The sequence below is a fragment of the Dermochelys coriacea genome, chromosome 8, assembly GCF_009764565.3.
Source record: "Dermochelys coriacea isolate rDerCor1 chromosome 8, rDerCor1.pri.v4, whole genome shotgun sequence".
In the NCBI taxonomy this organism is placed as follows: domain Eukaryota; kingdom Metazoa; phylum Chordata; order Testudines; family Dermochelyidae; genus Dermochelys; species Dermochelys coriacea.
The window spans coordinates 75,682,801-75,700,099 of NC_050075.1; the positions used below are offsets into that span (position 1 = coordinate 75,682,801).

General features: G+C 39.7%; 1 protein-coding gene across 24 annotated transcripts in view; it reads left to right on the forward strand.

Annotated features, from left to right (window-relative positions):
* TGFBR3 (transforming growth factor beta receptor 3) overlaps nt 1-17,299 on the forward strand; it is a 182,572-nt gene that overhangs the window by 74,136 nt on the left and 91,137 nt on the right. For all 24 annotated transcript variants that reach the window (XM_038412920.2, XM_038412921.2, XM_043520078.1 and 21 more), the window contains one exon: nt 11,295-11,479. In XM_038412920.2, the coding sequence (XP_038268848.1) occupies nt 11,295-11,479 (185 nt within the window). The remainder of the gene's footprint in view (nt 1-11,294; nt 11,480-17,299) is intronic.

Consider the following 17,299-nt stretch of genomic DNA (forward strand, 5'->3'; position numbering starts at 1 on the left):
TTGGCAGTGCATGCACACACACACAAACACACACAGAGGCAGAAACTTACTTTTAAAAAGTGGAAGGAAAAATTTCTAGTTCCAAAGGCAATTTGCATTTCCTGCGTAAGGGAAAATGCCAGAAGTATGCAGGCAGTACAGAAGGTTAGATTACTTCTGCTGTGACAGATGCAGTGGGCCATATGGTTTTATCAGTAGATAGGAATGGAGGGAATAAACATTTCAAAAGAGGCATCAAAAATCAGATATTTGGGATTGTGCTATACATAGTTAAATCCAACAAGAGAACAGCACACAGCTTCTGCAGGAGGCTAGGATGGTTCTGAAATGGGCAGGTGGGAGAAGTCAGATACTTATGCTATACATGGTAAAAATCCTCTAAAAATACTACAGAAAATAAAGGAGGAAAATAGTATCTTGGTTAAACATACTTTTGACTTGCAATGCAATGTTAAAGCAACAGAGTGGATTGGGTGTTGCATGCAAATACTCTGGGATAGAATTGATCATAGTACAGAATAGGAATTAGTATGGGTGATATACTGGGATGAGGAGTGCATTCATTGGTACTCTGGTTGCATGCAGGATTACTGAACAACCTGAAAACAAATCACAGAGATTGGCATGTATCTTAATATGCTGTTGCAGAAGTACACCAATATGAAGGTAATTTAAAGGCCAAATTTACTTCCTTGCAGAGATTAGGTGGGGTTGCATAGTGGGTTTTGAGTTGACAAAACTAGTCTGAGTCTGAACTTTTTCCCTTTAATTTTAAACTTCTCCCTTGCCTCAGGGGTGATTCACCTCACTTAAAAACTTCTTGCTTCCAAAATCAGATATAAAAATGCAAAGGTGTCATAGCACGCTTTTACTGAAAAATTGCTTTACTTTCTCATTTTTACCATATAATTATAAAATAAATCAATTGAAATATAAATACTGTACTTGCATTTCAATGTATAGTGTATATAGAGCAGTATAATAAACCAGTCAGTGTGTGAAATTTTAGTTTGTACTGACTTAGCTAGTGCTTTTTATGTAGCCTGTTGTAAAACTAGGCAAATATCTAGATAAGTTGACATACCCCTGTGACTGCCCCCTCCCCACAGGGTGCCAGTTGGAACTGGGGTACGACTGAGCCTGCCTGACCCACCAGCCTGGGTTCCCTTTTACACTGTACTGCTGTGCAGCCTGCCAAGCCCTCCCTCAGGCTTCAGACTGCACTTTACCAGCACACATACAGGCAGACCCAGCTGCAGAAACACACAGATGCTGAAATCCGCTCTGCATGGGAAGGCTCAGCTAAGGAACTGCCCAGTACACAAGTGCACACCCCACTCTAGAGGGTAAACCCAAAATTATACTGTCTTGTACTGCACAGATATCTGTACAGCGTAAGCTCGTAAAATTAGCCCCTTCCCTCAATGTGCAAGAAGATATGCAACAGCTTTTGCCCACCAGTAATGTTTTCCGCACGCTGGTCTTAAAACAAAACAAGTTTATTAACTACAAAAGATAGATTTTAAGTGATTATAAGGGAAATGAAACGGATCAAAGCAGATTACCTAGCAAATAAAACAAACATACAATCTAAGCTTAATATACTAAAGAAATTGGTTAGAAGTAGCAAATTCTCACCCTAAATGTTCTTTTAGGCAGATTGCAGAGATTCTTGAAGGCAAGCTGCACTTCCTTACAGCTTAAAACTCCAGTTATTCCTTTCACAGGCTAGACAGCCCTCTAGCCTGGGTTCAGCCCTTCTCCCCTAGTTCAGTCTTTTTGTTTCTCAGGTGTTTCAAGCAGTCTTCTTTCTTGGGTGGGGAGTCAGTGAATAACGACCCACGATGATGTCACTTCCCTGCCTTAAATAGCTTTAGCATATGGGGGGAACCCTTTGTCTCCCCCTATTAGATTCCCACACCTGGAATCCCATGCCTGGTTAGTTGTAGTATTGTGGAATCTAGTACCAGGTGGCTTGGTCACATGCCCCTATAGGGCCACCGCAGCCATGTCTCAGAGGCTGTTTGCAGTGTCCCCTGGAAGGCTCCCCAGTGGGAGATTTGCATCTTCTAAGACCTATTGTTCTCCCTAATGGTCCTTCCCAACCAGCCATCTAGACTGATTGAATTCTGACTAGCGGTCGTTCCCCAGGTGTAAACACACTTGTAATAGATGCATAGACAATATTCCTAACTTCAGATACCAAAATGATACATGCATGCAAACAAGATAATCATATTCAGTAAATCATTACCTTTCCAGTGATATCTCACATGCCTTATCTTGCACAAAATGCATCATAATTATGCCATACTTCTATCATAATAATATTACTATGAAGAATATGGGGCATAATGACACAACCCCCAGAAGACCTCTGTGTCCCCTGATCCTATCTTCCCCTTCCAGGGTTCGTGAACCCTAGTTGAGGACCACTGTTGTAGAGCAACTAGAGTGACCAGATGTCCCAATTTTATAGGGGACAGTCCCAGTTTTTGGGTCTTTTTCTTGTATGGGCTCCTATTACCGCCCACCCCCATCCTGATTTTTCACATTTGCTGTCTGGTCACCCTCAGAGCAACTCCTGGGACAAAATCCTGCTTAAATTTACATCCACAAATAGTCTTGTAGAAATAAAGTTTGCTCCTTCATCTGTTGAAGCCTTCTCTGGGCCTACTCCTACTCCTTCACTGGGCCTACATGTGATATTTCTGTTCTGGATTTAGTCCATGATGGTGGCAGTGGAAGAGTATTATGATATTCGAGGTAGCATCCTCACAATAATCCCCTAACATTTTCAGGGCGGGTTTTTCAAAAGTATTCATTGTTGGTTTAACTGTGTACCGCTGATATTTATGGCAGTATTGCCATTGATGTCAGTTGGAGTGGAGTTAGGCCAATGCTGAGCGCCTCTGAAATTCTGTTTATGGGTTTTGGGGGGAGGGGGGGAGGTTTGGGGGGTTTTTTTTACTCAACATGCACATCAGAATGGCAAAAAAAAGAAAACCCCATAATTTAGAACAAAAGAAACAATAGTTATTTGATACCTTAAGATCATTCCCTTTCCCCTCTCTTCCCTCCAGAAATGTTGGATTGTGTGAAATATCTGACTTATCGCAAAAAGAAATGTAATTTATTTTCAATACATTTTCAGTTTAATTTAATAACATAGCTTCTGTAGCTAAATGGATGTTTGTGCTATGTAAACAATTAAGATTATTTGTTTGAAAGTAATCCTTGTTCTACTTCTAAGGAATAAGATAAGTTTTAGAGCCTCCAGAACTTGCTTTTTACCAACAACAAATGGTACTGGATCCTCAAAGGTTCTGGTTTAAATCTAAGAACTCTGGTGTTCAGGTGGGTTCTAAGTTAAGGATGAAAGACTGTCTGGCCATGTGTCACAGTGACTATGTAGATTTTCTCTCTCATTTGCTTCCTCCTTCTCAAAAAGATGGCAGATGGTGCAATTTTTTTGTCATGGAGGAATCTGTAACAGTAAATGGATATCTCCTATTCACTTGTAAATACAATTTTAACATACCTCCCTGTCTCTTGAAATGAGATGGCTAATTGTGCATATTGCTAATTATCACTAACATAGGTAAAGATTTGTCTTTCCTAATATAATTAGCAATATGCAGTAACAGAGCTATCTAGAATTACCATTTCATGTGGCCTGTAATCTAATATGCTTGAGTGCATACAATAACTTGACACTGTTGTCTGACTTTTCCTTATACAGAAACTACCTAGCTGCCTTCTTCTTGCTGTTACTCCTGTTCCTTCACTCAAACAGATACTCTAAAAACAATAACTTGTGGTGTAATTCCTACTCTGACAGTTTCTTGGGTTTTTACTATCCAGGCACTTCAGAGCACAGTCCATGCCAACAGATTACCATATGAGGCAATGGAAACTATGCCATTACCATCAGCAGAAACCCATAAATCTTCAAAGAAATCCCATTTGTCCTGATAGTAAGTCATATTTGTATTACAGTACTGGGATCCTTCTACGAGGTGCCATATGGGAATAACAGGTTTCAGAGTAGCGGCCGTGTTAGTCTGTATTTGCAAAAAAGAAAGGAGTACTTGTGGCACCTTAGAGACTAACAAATTTATTTGAGCATAAGCTTTCGTGAACTACAGCTCGCTTCATCAGATGCATTCGGTGGAAAATACAGTGGGGAGATATATATACACACACAGAGAACATGAAACATAGCATACACACTGTATGGGTTTTATCATACACACTGTAAGGAGAGTGATCACTTAAGATGAGCTATTACCAGCAGGAAGGAGGAAAACCTTTTATGGTGGTGATCAAGGTGGGCCATTTCCAGCAGTTAACAAGAACGTCTGAGGAACAGTGGGGTGTGGGGTGGGAAGAGAAATAACATGGGGAAATAGTTTTACTTTGTGTAATGACCCATCCACTCCCAGTCTCTATTCAAGCCTAAGTTAATTGTATCCAGTTTGCAAATTAATTCCAATTCAGCAGTCTCTCGTTGGAGTCTGTTTTTGAAGCTTTTTTGTTGAAGGATCTCAGGTCTGTAATTGTGTGACCGGAGAGATTGAAGTGTTTCTCTGACTAGTTTTTGAATGTTATAAGTCTTGACGTCTGATTTGTGTCCATTCATTCTTTTACGTAGAGACTGTTCAGTTTGACCAATGTACATGGCAGAGGGGCATTGCTGGCACATGATGGCATATATCACATTGGTAGATGCGCAGGTGAACGGTCCTCTGATAGTGTGGCTGATGTGATTAGGCCCTATGACGGTGTCCCCTGAATAGATATGTGGGCAGAGTTGGCAACGGGCTTTGTTGCAAGGATAGGTTCCTGAGTTAGTGGTTCTGTTGTGTGGTGTGTGGTTGCTGGTGAGTATTTGCTTCCGGTTGGGGGGCTGTCTGTAAGCAAGGACTGGCCTGTCTCCCAAGATCTGTGAGAGTGATGGGTCGTCCTTCAGGATAGGTTGTAGATCCTTGATGATGCGTTGAAGAGGTTTTAGTTGGGGGCTGAAGGGGATGGCTAGTGGCGTTCTGTTGTTTTCTTTGTTGGGCCTGTCCTGTAGTAGGTGACTTCTGGGTACTCTTCTGGCTCTGTCAATCTGTTTCTTCACTTCAGCAGGTGGGTATTGTAGTTGTAAGAATGCATGATAGAATAGTTCTCTTAAATTCAGTATAATTTTTTTATTTGAGTGAAGGCTCTCCTTTTTCTTTTTTTTTCTTTCTCTCTCTCTCTCTCTCTCTCTCTCTAATTCGTTAACACTTTTCTTTCCTTGTTGAAGTTGAGTGATCTTAGATGTTGGGTTTCCAAGTGAAATTCTGGGCTCTAGGGGATATTGGATGGTCTTTATCTCCTTATTTTATCTAGATATCCCCATTCTCCCTTTGCTACTTGCTTTTTCTCACTTGGCTATCAGTTTAGTGACGTTCCTTTAAAATTTGTTGTGTGTAATTTTGATGTGCATAAGCAAAACAACCCAAAGGCTATAGGTTTCTGTGTATATATACCTGCCTACTGGTTTTTTTTCCACTCCATACATCTGATGATTTGTGGGTTTTAGCCCACAAAAGCTTATGCCCAAATAAATTTGTTGGTCTCTAAGGTGCCACAAGTACTCCTCGTTGTTTTTGCCAAAGGCTATAGTTTCTCAGGATGAGTCACATAGGATGGTCTATTCACAGCATGGAATAGTTTACATACAAGAAAGGCAAGTGGAAGCTTAATATTTTCTCTTTGAAAGAGTTGAAGTACTGAGGCCTTTACCAGTTTCTTTGCTTTGGATCTCTCCTGGCATATCATTGCAGTGTAAATGCTCAGATAAATGTGCTTTTTCAGTAAAAAGTCCTTGATCAAAGGAGAGCATGTAGGACAGGGGTGGCCAACCTGAGCCTGAGAAGAAGCCAGAATTTACCAATTTACGTTGCCAAAAAGACACAGTAATATGTCAGCAGCCCCCACCAGCTTCCAGCGCCTCCCCCTCCCTCCCCGCACCTACCGATCAGCTGTTTTGTGGCGTGCAGGAGGCTCTGGGGGGAGGGAGAGGAGTGAGGGCACAGCAGGCTCAGGGGAGGGCGTGGGAAGGGGTGGAGTGGGGGCAGGGCCTGTGGCAGTGCCAGGGGTTGAGCAGTGAGCACCCCCTGGGCCATTGGAAAGTTGGCGCCTGTAGCTCCAGCCCCAGAGTCAGTGCTTATACAAGGAGCTGCATATTAACTTCTGAAGAGCCGCATGTGACTCCGAAGCCACAGGTTGGCCACCCCTGATATAGGAGATTACAATCGCTCCCTGAGCTGTCTGTGGAGTCGTGTGTCTCTGTCTCCACCCCCTGCATTGGCTATTTTTCATTAGTAATAAGTGGTGCAGCAAAAGTGTATGAAAGAGATCTTTACTGAGTATGCAGAGTGGTCGGTGTTTCATGCTGATGCTCTATAGCAGGAATTGGCAACCTTTGGTATGTGGCCCATCAGTGAAAGCTTTTGGCGGGCCGGGCCAGTTCAGCCAGTCACAGCTCCCACTGGCCGCAGTTCCCCATCCCAGGCCAATGGGGGCTGCAGGAGGTGGCGTGGGCCGAAGGATGTGCTTGCCATCCTTCCCGCAGCCCCCATTGGCCTGGGACGGTGAACCTCGGCCATTGGGAGCAGCAGTCGGCCAAATCTGCAGACACTGCAGTTAAACAAACAGGTTTGGCCCGCCAGGGGCTTTTCCAGCGGGCCGTGTGCCAAAGGTTGCTGATCCCTGCTTTCTAGAATAGCAGCTTGGCCTCTGCTTGTATTCCTGAACCCCCTGGTGATGCATCAAACTAGGTCTCTCCTGAAACCTGACCCTCTTTGTCTAGTTCCGTTCATCATGCTACAGACCAATAAAAAGTGCCACTAAATTACCAGACACCTCCAAGCCACTTCTTTGTACAAGTTTGTCACCTGGGCATATTTGGTTCCCATTTGAACATTTAGGCCCATTTGGCATAGTCTTACCAGCAAAATTATATGGAATCTTTTTAGATATTAAAAGTGGTGAAGTCTAGCTAGATTCCCAATGGCCTACAGAGCTGGTCGATAGTAATTTACATTACTTCAGACTTAACAGCTCAGAGATCCCTGGTGTTTCTGGACTCTGCTGTTTCCAGATGTTTTTAAACTTTTGCCTTTATGCAAAATGCCCAGATATGGAACATTTCCTTGTATGAAATCCATTAGACTAAATCTGTGCTTTCCTCTAAGAAGTGTTGGATTCTGTTGTTGCAGTTTGCAGGCTCCCGCAGGGCCTTCTGGGATTCCTATGGAACAATGTTAACATGCTTTGGAGCCTGCCATGCAGATTCACACAGTTTGCGGGAGTTGGTCACACTTTTCAGTTGACAGAGCTGCAGAAGTCCCTATGGAAATATAACAGAAACTATATTAATCTATATTATTACTTGAATCAAATCCACCACAGTTATGAGTTGGTGCTGGGTTATAATATTTCCCCCACCCCATCTCTACCATTTTTATTACAACAGAACACACGTTACTTATTAGGAGCCTGGGTGATATGGGAAACCAGAGTGCTTAAATTATGTTGAATAATTTCCAGATGTTAGTATCAAACAGAATTGGATCTATATTAAGGACCTTTTAAAAAAAATTGCTATTTATTGAAATTGGAAAAAACGTTTAATTCAGTTCTCTAACAGTTGGTGCCCTGAAATATGTTGTGCTACATGGGAGTATATATAGTCAGTTATAATGAGTGTACTTAACCTGGTTCTCATCTTCAGAGGGCTTTACAAACCTTAACTAATTAATCTTTAGTTGCAATACAAGCCATGATTTTTTTAAATAAGAAAACTGTTTAAAAAAAAAATGAACATGCAATACAATAGCAAGACAGGTGAGTACAAGCTCAACTTAAAATATATAGTCTCAAGAGGGGTAAGTGTGTATTCGGAAGGCCTGAAGCCAATCCCAATTTAAACTGTGGGTTAAAAAGTCATTAAAATACAATTTTTGGCTCCTTGAGTGCCAGTGTGATGAAAGGGTAGGGGCAGAATATCAATTATTTTGTATGTGTTGTTTGTGAGAGAGTAGTGATGAGTTACAATTGAAGGGACCAGCTGTTTAACAATGATAATGTCAAGTATGGGTGGCATGTTATCATAGTTGATGACAGTGAAGTAGAAAAGGTAAGGCCAGGATGTGGGCATGTCATGAGAAGGCTGGCAGAAGTGGATCTAGAGCTGGTGCATGGCTCAACAACAGGAAAGTAAAGCTGAGGCAGGATGAGGCAGTGGTTTTATATAAGACTTCAGCTATGATCAGGCTGTGCAGGGGAAGATAAATAAGATGATTAGTGTTATCAAAGAGTTTTTTATTTTTGTATGTAATCTGTCTGGTTTTCCAGCATTATAAATTCTATATGTTTGATATGGTGATGAGCGCAGTATAAGAACTTGTATAGACAGGGTTGCAGGATAACAGGACTTCTTTTATGAGAAGAGGATTGGCACCCTGTATGCAGTGGTAGAAAGAATTGCTTCAGGTCATATTCAGACCTGGTAAAAATATATGGAACTACATGGAAATCATTCAGGTTTTCATGTGACATTGGCTGTAGACGTGCAAAATCACACCAGTCATTGCACAGTTCTATGTTCATGTAATTTCCAGTGTTGCAAGATCAGAAGGAATTGCTGTTCCTGAGAATCTGAGAGTCCTTGAAAGCTTGATGTAGCACCCAGAGCAAATAGACATTGTTGTTACAGAAGACCAGGATGGAAGATGGAGGGGAAGGATGGGGGATGTTTTTAGAAATGAATTAACAGGCTCTGAAATATCCTGTTGGAAAGCAGATAGTTGCTCTTTCTCCAGAACCTCACTAAGGAAAGGCACATTTTTGTCAACATTGCTTCGTCAACTCCACTTCTTCCCACCCCACCCTACTTCCATGGGCCTTTTGGTGTGCACACTTCACTTCGCCTGCCCTGTCCTTGATGCAAATGCTGGCTCAGATGAGCACCTGATGGTGCTTTAGGTAGAGGTTGCTGGCTTGCCCTGTATTTTTCTTGAGCCGCTTCTTATGAATGAATTGTTCTATTGTTGCATTGCTTCTACGGTTGGAAGAGAGGCTGGGTGACAGACCCCAAATCCATTCAATAAATTGGCCAGCAAAAAAGGAGCTCAGGTGAATGACCATTCATTCCTTAATCCTTGTTTCATTCCCTTAACCAAGTATCTGGCATGGCATTTGGGAATATAGCTCATATAATAACTCACAAAAAGAAAAGGAGTACTTGTGGCACCTTAGAGACTAACAAATTTATTAGAGCATAAGCTTTCGTGAGCTACAGCTCACTTCATCGGATGCATCACGAAAGCTTATGCTCTAATAAATTTGTTAGTCTCTAAGGTGCCACAAGTACTCCTTTTCTTTTTGCGAATACAACTAACACGGCTGCTACTCTGAAACCTGTCATAATAACTCACTTAGCTGCAAGACTGATACACTGATGGTTGGGCTGATTGGGGTCTGTGCTGTGTTTGTACAGCGCCTTGCACAATCTGGTCCTGGCCCAATCTATAAATGAGGCTCCAAGGGACTATCGTTATACCTGTACAGTAGTAATAATAATAAACTAATTTGTTGGTTGTATTATTGTTACTGATGATTACTTTTTTAAAGCAATAAAAGAAACAACATTCTTATTAGGCTTTCATAAAGTATAGTACATATCACTGCTTGAGGACTGTGTTTTTATTTTACGTAGCTGTATCATTTAATCTTGCTTAAAAAAAATTTCAAAGTCTCCCACATGTCAGAGTTCATTCAGTGCAGTTGCCAAGCTTCTCATGTTGAGAGTATGCTGTTTGCTCATCCTTTGCACTCCATGTCTGGGCAGGTGCAAATCATGCGTCAAGCGGTGCCTTTAAAAAGCATGCCTGTCTTCTGGGAGCTGGCAGGACTTTGTAGTATGCACCAGTGGGTTTTAGAATAGAAACAGCCCCTTTCAGAGGACAGGACCTGCATGATCTAAGGCACTGCAAAAATCTCATTGTTTTCAACACCTTTGCTTTCTTTAGGAAAAGTCTGTTTTAAAAGAAACTATCCAACTCTCTCAAATGATCAGTTGTTAGTTGTACTTTTTATTTAATGAGCAAACTATAGGTCAATGCTAAAACAAGAATTAAAATGTGTGTATGTATATATACTTGCTGATTATTCAGTTTGGGTCTGATGATCTTTAGTGATATGTAACTGCTTATGAACCATATAGAAAAATCTGCAAAATATTTCTGTTGAAATTTTGTTTTTTTTTATTTCAAAGTTTCTTTAATGGAAACAGGGTTTTTTTTCTAGCACATTTATAGCAGACTGAGAGATCACAATTCTTCAAGCCTGTGCCTGGTCTTTTCTATGTATAATCTTTGGCATGCATCTGGGCCTAATGCAGTGACCTTCGCAATCAAAAACGTACTATATCTGTTGTTATAACTGTGTGTTTGAACCATTTTGGAAAAGTTGGGCTGCTTTTCATAAATAATTTGTCTTGCTTTAGTTTCCTGCAGATATAGTTTATATGTAAACTATTCCATACACACTCACTGTTGTGCTATCCTGCTATATCACATCACGCTGTCTCAAATACAACATAAGAGCATGGTAATAATTATTTGAAAGGACATTGGCTATGTTTTGGACTAGATAGCTGTTATCAGTTTAGATCATCACTGTCATACTCAAAATAGACTTGACAAACAAAATTTCAGTTTGCCATATGATAAATGTCTGCAGTAATGTGGCAGGACACCTGAACTATGTTTACATTACATATCTGCTCTACTTCAAAAGGAATATATATGATTGTGTAGTTATGTTTTCTGTTTTTGTCATAAAGATGTTTCACATAGACAAATAATCTGCATCTCAGGCAAACCAATCCCCGTTTTTTATCTTTCATTTTTTTCTTTCTCAGTCCTTATTTCCTTCCTTATTTTCTTGGTGTAGGGTGGAGTTCCTACAATTTTGGGAAGGAGAGGAATACAGATTCAAATGAGGATTGTCAGAGAAATTAATTAAAGATCTAGCACCAAAAAGGAATGACAAAATAAGTAAATAAGCAAAGTAATTGAAACAAAGTTATTTATAATAACTAAAAAAGTTATTTGTTATACATTGCAAATAACTAATTGAAGCCTCTGTTTGTGTTCCAACCGGTTTTGTAATCAAAAAGACAATTCTAGTTTAAAAGGTGTCATTTACTCGGGGTCTTGTCTCTGAACGGTGTGTATCTGTGATTTCCTCTACAGGTCCTGTGCCTAGGAGCGAATGTGTGTTATCGCCTGTCAATAGTTCCCACCCAGTTCATGCCTTGCTGGAGAGCTTTACTGTCTTATCTGGTTGTGCAAGCAGAGGCACAATGGGCCTGCCACAGGAGGTACACATCCTCAACCTCAGAAATCCAGAGGAAGGTCTTGGCCATCACGAAAAAGAGGTAAAGGGAGGATTGTGCACTTTCCAAACAAGGAAGTACAAAAATACCTGTAAAAAGCTTTCTTTTTACATTAACTTAAGAAATCTTTCTTCAGCATAAACAGAAGCACTACAGGGAAATGTGGGGAATTTGCACTATTGCTGCCCATCCATGCTTTGCTTAGTATAGGAACAGATTCCTTTCGTGTTCCAAGCTGTCAGTCCAGCTACAGCTTTCACAAGCAAGAAGTTCACTATCAAAAAATAGAATGAAGAAAAAGAAACAGATTTTCATCTAGAAGAGGCCTGTATTGAATTGCTCATCGTTTATCAAAATGTGTTTGTAAATTATCACAGATATATTCGGATCCTTGCTGTGGCCTCTGTAAACAAATACTTAAATTCAGATTCTTTTACCCCTGTAATACATCTTTAATTCTTAAATGCTAAGGAATATAGTTCAGATAGGAAGTGTCGCTGACTATAGTAGTTCTTAAGCACAGTGCAATTATTTATGTAGGCTTCACTCAGATGGATCGGAGAGAACTGGTTGCTATGAAAGCAGCAGCAGCAGAAAACTCTTGATGTTAACTTGTGCAGTACTGTTGTTTACTCTGAAAACACATCAAAACAGACTGCTGAAGTGGAAAGAAAACATTTCATGTCAGGACAGCTCAGCTCCCTAGCTCTTGTACTTACAACATTATTCCCAAAAAACCCCAACAACAACAAAAAACAAAGCAAAAGAAACCCCAAACCACTACTGCTACCTATGAAAGCACCATGTATGTATATAAGTAGCTGAATTGGTAGCATTAGGAAAAAGAAACAGATCCAGTGGGAGAAAGCTGATTGTTTAGAGGCCTAAGATCTTAAGTCTGTGCTTAAAAGAATGTTAAATAAAGTGCACTGACTTCTAATATACAGGGTCACCTCTGAAGTGAGTAGAAATCTTGCCATTGACTTCAATGGGAGCACGGCTGCTGAGCCCGGGCTGTGGTGTCAGTGGAATGTATATTGTATGTTCCAACTGAAATTTCTACTGTTGTGTACATCTGAAATATTTACAGTCTGAAAATTTCAGATTATGATGGAAAGGTGATTCATTATCTTTTCAGTAGACATCCTCACTGGTTGCCCTCAGCCAGACATGTGAGATCTGCTTCAGACTAGCCATCTTGCAACAAGTACACATATAATACCAGTGCTGCTAGGGATAGGCAAGAAAAGTAGATCTACTTCGGTGTAACACTTTTAGAATTCATAAAGTATTTACATATTACTGTGATGAGGGCAGTATAAATGTCTAGAAAGATACAGGTGCTGTACATTCTACTATATGGGCATGTAACCCATATTGTAATTTGAAAGCTTGTTCTTTGATTATCCTGATTCTGTAGTTGTTGCATAGACACACCACTTCAGTAGAAGTCATGTAAGTATAAAGGCTGCAGGACTCTGCACTTAACATCTCATAGACACAATTATAGCAGATAAATATTTAACTTTTAGATCAAAATGTTTTCTGTCTAGCAGAAAGAGGTTGCTTATGTCACATCTAACTCATTTTATCAAAACAGTTTGTCCATATCTATCTTTCCAGTGTTCTTTGGTGTATTAGGCGACACACTGATGCTGTAGAGGCATACAATATATTTTACATCTGCAGCCCTTAATCTCCTTCCCCTGTCTCCCACCCTACCACAATCATAGCCTTTGGAGATGACTCCTCTGAAAATGAACAGGAAGCCAAGAAAGCCTTTCTGGCAGCAGCGGAGAGCAGAAGAGAATAAACAACTCCAGAAAGATCAGATTTTACTTCTAGGATAAGAGTTTGAAAACAAAGCAGAGCAAATGTTATCTTTTTCATCTTTGTAAAAATCAACTGTAAATGCCCTTTTGACTTAAAAAGTAAAATGCATCCATCACCTCGTGTTAGGTTAGGTCAGGTCAGGTCACTTCACCATTTAGGATGTTTCCTGATGCCTGCAAATGCTGATAGCAAAGGCAGAGATTTATTTGTTTACAGTACACTATGTCTATAGGAATAAAAATAGTCTTTTTGTTTGAAAATACCTTCTTTTCAGATGCAGTATTTAAATTGTATTTAAAACAATTGCACATGCACTCTGATCTCTCAAGGTTCTGATAGCATGGAATATAGGACTTAAAATGCTTTAAATTATTTAAGTCTTGGATTTAAGTGTGGTGTGAGTTTTCTTTTCTTTTTGCTTTTTGTTTTTTTTTTAACTTGTCCTATTACAGGTACTGCTAAGTTAGACATTCCTTATTTACTGAGAGGAGCGTAAACCCTTCCTGCAGCAAATCCTCTATATAGGACTGATGCATTAAACATGTTTGTTTAGTTATCATGATACTCATAAATGTATAAGGTGTGCGCGTGCACACACACAAATAATTTACTTACTCTTCTTTAGAACATGCAGAAAACAAGATCTCTTGAACTTAAACACTTGGGGGCATCTTTTCTTCCCAGGCCACATGCACAACGTTCCCAGTAAGGTTAATGGGAATTATTTATGCACGTTACACTGAAAACAATAGCTGGTTTAGAAACTTGCAGTGTTTGTAGCAGCCAGCACAATACTAAATCGATGATCACTCAGATTAAGGTTAAAACCTGCTAAATGAAAAGGTCATGTGATGACATGCTGCATCATGGCTGCTGTTTTCAAGGGGTTTATTTGCTTTCCTGTATTTCCATTTCACTTCATTAATTTTGTAACTATTTGGGTAGCATCTCATTTTCTGAAAATATTGAAATATTCTTCAAATGAGCATTCTGATACTGAACTTCAGTCTTTTTCAGCCATTAGTGTTTCTTGGTCTGTGCCCTAACATTTCAGTTTTGCCATAATTTACCATGGGAAGTTGAATACAGGAGGTGTAATAGACGTGAGCGTGAATGTTGGCTTTGGCATGGAAAATGTGAGCCATTTTTTGGTTTATTTGATCAAATAATCACCAGAGAGTACGTGGATTGGTCTGAGAACTAATATGGGAGCCAGGTTCTAATGTGCTCTAATTTTACCTCTAACACTAACTTTCTCTTTAGCATTGGGCAGCCTCTCAGCCTCAGCTTCTCCATCTGTAAAAAGAGGATAATCGTTGCCTATTGTGAGCTGTTGGGAGAATTAATTGATGTTTGTAAAGGCACTGTACAGAGATTAGCAGCAGAGAAATATACACAGAATTAAAATTATAAATAAAATTCTTCAAAGATAAAGAACACTGTTTATATAGCGGTGTAATACAATCTTAGTGGCAGATTCTCTTACTACTAAATATTGATTTTAAACTGCCCTGAGTTTCTTCAATTACACAGCTAATAATCAAAATACTAAAGGGAAAGAAATACAAAATTAATCTCATGTGAATACTTAGAATTTAAATCAGAATTCCTGGCAATACATTCACCATTGTTTTCACTTGCATCTTCTTCCTCAATAATATGAAGATGCAGTACCTGCAGTAAAGTGGCAAGTTTGTCCAGACCTCGCTGAATTAGTGTGTCTCTTGTTCCCAGTTTTACTACTTCTAAAATTCAAAACTGGATCTTTTTGAAGTATCTCTAGTAAATTTGGGCTATGATAATTTCTCTATTGTGTAATGGCTGCTTCATGTGATTGGGAAATTATCATAACCCAAATTTATAAGAGATACTCCAAAAAGATCCAGCTTTGACTCTTCAGAAGTAGTAAAATTGGGAACAGAAGAGACACTAATTCATCTAGTTCTGGACAAACTGAAACATAGACCATCTGATAAACTATTCCTACTGTAAGACCTTGGCAACATATCCTGAACCAACATTTTTCACAGTTATTCTTGTAGAACTTCATGATGACAGATTATTCTTCATTCTCCATCAAAGTAATTTGTTTTTAGTACTGTAGCGTTTTGGATGATGGGGATTGGAATGGAATCCTGGGTCATCTAATCCATTCTTCTGCATGAGTACTGGATTTTCCACTCTACTAATCTCAGCTGTTTTCAAAAGAAAACTTAGATACACCTTTAGGGATACATTTTCAGACTTCAAGTTGAATGTGTTTATGTTCCAAGTTTTCACACACCGAAGAAGTGCAAATACCAGTGTGTACACTTAAACAGTAGTCTAACATCTGTATGCACCCAAGTTGTAGTCTGTTTCAAATGCCTGCGGGTGTGCTAAAGGTGGGCATGTGTATGGTTGCATGTTGTTTTATGCGGATACAAGTGGAGGGCTGGTAAAGGTCCTTTTGAAAATGAACCCCTTCATGTTAGGGATCTAACACCATCCCTTCATAAAATTATTCTGTAGTCTAATCTATGTTTCTGTTACGTCCTGTTGTTGCAAAAATCTACACATGTGCATAAGGCTTATACGCTGTATGTGTAGCACTGAATGACTTCAGTGCTACTACTCAGTGTGTGTAAGTCTCTGCAGAATCAAGGACTTAAACTTTAGTTAGAAATGCTTTCTGGTTTTATTTTCATGACACCTCTTTAAGCTTTACAACTTCTCCCTTTAAATCTCAGAACTCTCAAGTGTTTGGATAGTTATATCAGCTTTTCATCATTCCTCTAGGCTGTACATGTTAAATTTCTTTACTCTCTCTGCATAAATCATATTTTATAATTCCCTTATGACTCCTGAACCCCTTTGGGTTTCCCCTCCAATTTATCAGTGGTTTTTATTTTTGTGTATCATTTATTTAAAAAACATGATGCTTCATACTGTACAAAGGACACTAGTGTGGCCTTACTAATGCTATATTTAGTGTAATAATTCATTCCCTGTTTGGGCCTCCAGTTGACCCCGAGTATCCAAAGGTCTTTGGGACCAACCACAACCTTCAGATAAATGGAGCTTTGGATGAAGAGTTCACACATGCAGTACACTGAAAAGAGACTGACCTGTATAGGGGCTGTTGTATAGGGGCTGTGATTTAGGGCTGAGAATGTTCTCATCCAGGGTTACTATGTCTGTATAGTTCTTGATAAGGTGTTGGAAGGGGGAGAAAGAATTCATATTTATTAATCAAGAGGTTTAGTTAAGAGGGGTTGAGTTATCTGGGCATTTGCTGTATTACATCAGCTTTTTTTTTTTTTTGTAACATTATCACACTGAGTTTGTCTAGTTCAGTATTACAATTCACCCCATATATCCTTCTCTACATTACTACATTCTGACCATTGGTCTCTTCTCTGGTACTTCTCATTATTATTTTTCCCCTAAGATATTGCTTTGCATTTATCAGAATTAAATCCCAACTTGTTAATAATTATCCATGTCTCCATGCTCTCAAGATCCTTTTGCAATTTATCTCTGTCCTTTTCTCTGTTCGTGATCCCTCCTAATCTGGTGGTATGTGTAGAGTTGATTTATACTTTACTTCAACCTCTAACCATTTGTTAAAATACACCACAGCCCTGATTTACCAAACTCCTTTTAATAGACGCTCAGTAATGTTCCTTTGGGTTGTTCTAAACTTCTCACTCTGCTCTGGGACTTGCAAGCCCAGACTCGGTAAAGATAAGGCCAGCCATTTTTGCAGCCCTCCTAGATCTGACGAGCCTTTGTCAAACTGACTGGCTTCCTCTGAAATTGGGGATAGCCAGGCCAGCAGTCTTAGAAGTTTCAAAAGAACCCAGAGCACAGACTTTCAAGTCTACTGGTGGCTGGTAGGAGTCTCACCAGAAATATTCAAAATACTCGGGTTGTCCTGTTTAATGCACTGGTTCTGTAGCCCATATTCGCTGGAGTAGTTTATTTGACTTACATGAGACTGCTCTGGTGAGTCAGGGCTGCGGAAGAGGGCACTTTCACAGTTCTGGG